The 1,607-nt window shown below is 70.2% G+C and overlaps 1 protein-coding gene across 1 annotated transcript; it reads left to right on the top strand.

Annotated features, from left to right (window-relative positions):
• Positions 1–68: 68 nt before the first annotated feature.
• Positions 69–1,562, top strand: LOC112125009 (serine/threonine-protein kinase A-Raf-like; the record flags this gene model as incomplete). The annotated part of the gene is made up of 4 exons (XM_026662431.1): positions 69–223; positions 530–622; positions 1,080–1,227; positions 1,535–1,562. Coding segments are annotated over 4 exons (424 nt in total), but the record flags the coding sequence as incomplete, so codon positions are not given.
• Between the last annotated feature and the right edge of the window lie 45 nt (positions 1,563–1,607).

The following is a 1,607-nucleotide window of genomic DNA, read 5'->3' as shown; positions in this document are numbered from 1 at the left end:
GTGGTGGCTGTTCCCTGGATGGTGTCTGTCACTCCTCACCCCCCCATCTCTCCGTCTGTCCCCCCCAGGTCCGTAAGACGTTTTTCAGCCTGGCCTTCTGCGACTTCTGCCTCAAGTTCCTGTTCCACGGCTTCCGCTGCCAGACGTGCGGCTACAAATTCCACCAGCAATGCAGCAGCCGTGTGCCCAGCATCTGCGTGGACCTGGACGCAGCCCACTGCCCGTGAGTGACCCCCCCCCGCCCTCCCTGCCCCTCCCATGCCCTGTACCCAAAGGAGGCAGGCCCACGGGGACCCTCCCTGGCCTGCCATGGGACTAGGGGACCCAGGCGTCCGGGGTGCTAATGGGAAGGGGATGGTGGGAGACATCAGCACAACTGGGTGTGTGATGGGGGAGCCCAGGGCTGGGCGAACAGGGGGCTGTGGGTCGGGAGTGAGGGGCACCGGCAGGGCTGGGCTGGCAGGGACTGCGGGATGGGAGTGAGGGGCATCTGAACCCCACATTCTCTCTCTCCCCCCCCCCCCCACAGGATTTACAGCCACGACCCCTACCCCGATGTGCAGGGGCAGGATTCCCCCTCGGCCCGGCCCGGCCTGGCCCCCCTAACGCCGCAGCCCACCAGGTACGGGCGCCCCCCAGTCCCACCCCGGGAAGTTTCCGGAGGGGACAAAGCTTGTGGGGGGATGGGGGGGACTGACACAGAGGCCGGGTCACCGATCCAGAGCGACCGGGGGCAGGGGCTGTGTAAACGGGGCGGCCGGAAGCAATCTGGTGTCATGCGTTTCCGTGGAAACCTGGATGCCTGGGCGCGAAGGGGGTGGGTTGACGGGCTGGGGGGCAGCGACCCTGAAGGGCTGATGGGATCCCGGGGGAGCTCTGGGGGTGACCGCGGCCGGGACCCTGCGGCCCCCGATTCGGGGAGGAGGGGATTGGTCGAGGAGGGGAGGAGGAAGGGGCTGGGCCCCCCCTGCCCACGAGCGAGGGACTCCGGGAGGTCTGTCCCTTGGGTGCAGAGAGGGGAAGGGAGGTGCTGACCCAGCTCTCGTCTGCCTGTGCCCCCCCCCCACACCCTCCACCAGCTCCCACCAGCAGTGCCTGAACCCCGACGCCTTCAGCTTCCCGGACCCCCCCGGCGGGGGGCAGCCCCTCCAGCGCCACCGCTCCACCTCCACCCCCAACGTGCACATGGTGAGCACGGCTGACCCCGGGGACGCCGCCGCCCGGCAGGTGAGAGCCCGGCAGGGCGGGGAATGGGGCCCGGAGCCTGGCCCCTCTGGGGGGTGCCGGCTCCCATCGGCCCCAGGGCAGGGACTGGCTGGCTCGGGGGGGAATGGGGCCCAGGACCCAAGGGGGGCCAGCGAGTGTGGGCAGCGGGGGGGCTGGGGGAAGGGGCCAGGAATTGGGGGTTGCGCCCGCCGGCAGGGGGCGCGGAGACGGGGACCCGCGGACAGACGGATGCCCGCGGCCCCGGACGGACAGACCCTGGCGGGCGCGTTTCCTCTCGGGGTCTCTGAGCTCTTCCCCCCTTTTTCAGATCGCAGCCATGAGCTTCATCACAGACGGTGAGAATCCCAGAAATCTGGGGGCGCTGTGCTGCAGGGGGAGGG

Source organism: Terrapene carolina, unplaced genomic scaffold, assembly GCF_002925995.2.
Source record: "Terrapene carolina triunguis isolate 2854851 unplaced genomic scaffold, T_m_triunguis-2.0 Scaffold27379, whole genome shotgun sequence".
NCBI classification, from domain to species: Eukaryota; Metazoa; Chordata; order Testudines; family Emydidae; genus Terrapene; species Terrapene triunguis.
The sequence above is the reverse complement of the archived record's forward strand: the minus strand, read 5'-3'. Positions and strand labels throughout refer to the sequence as shown.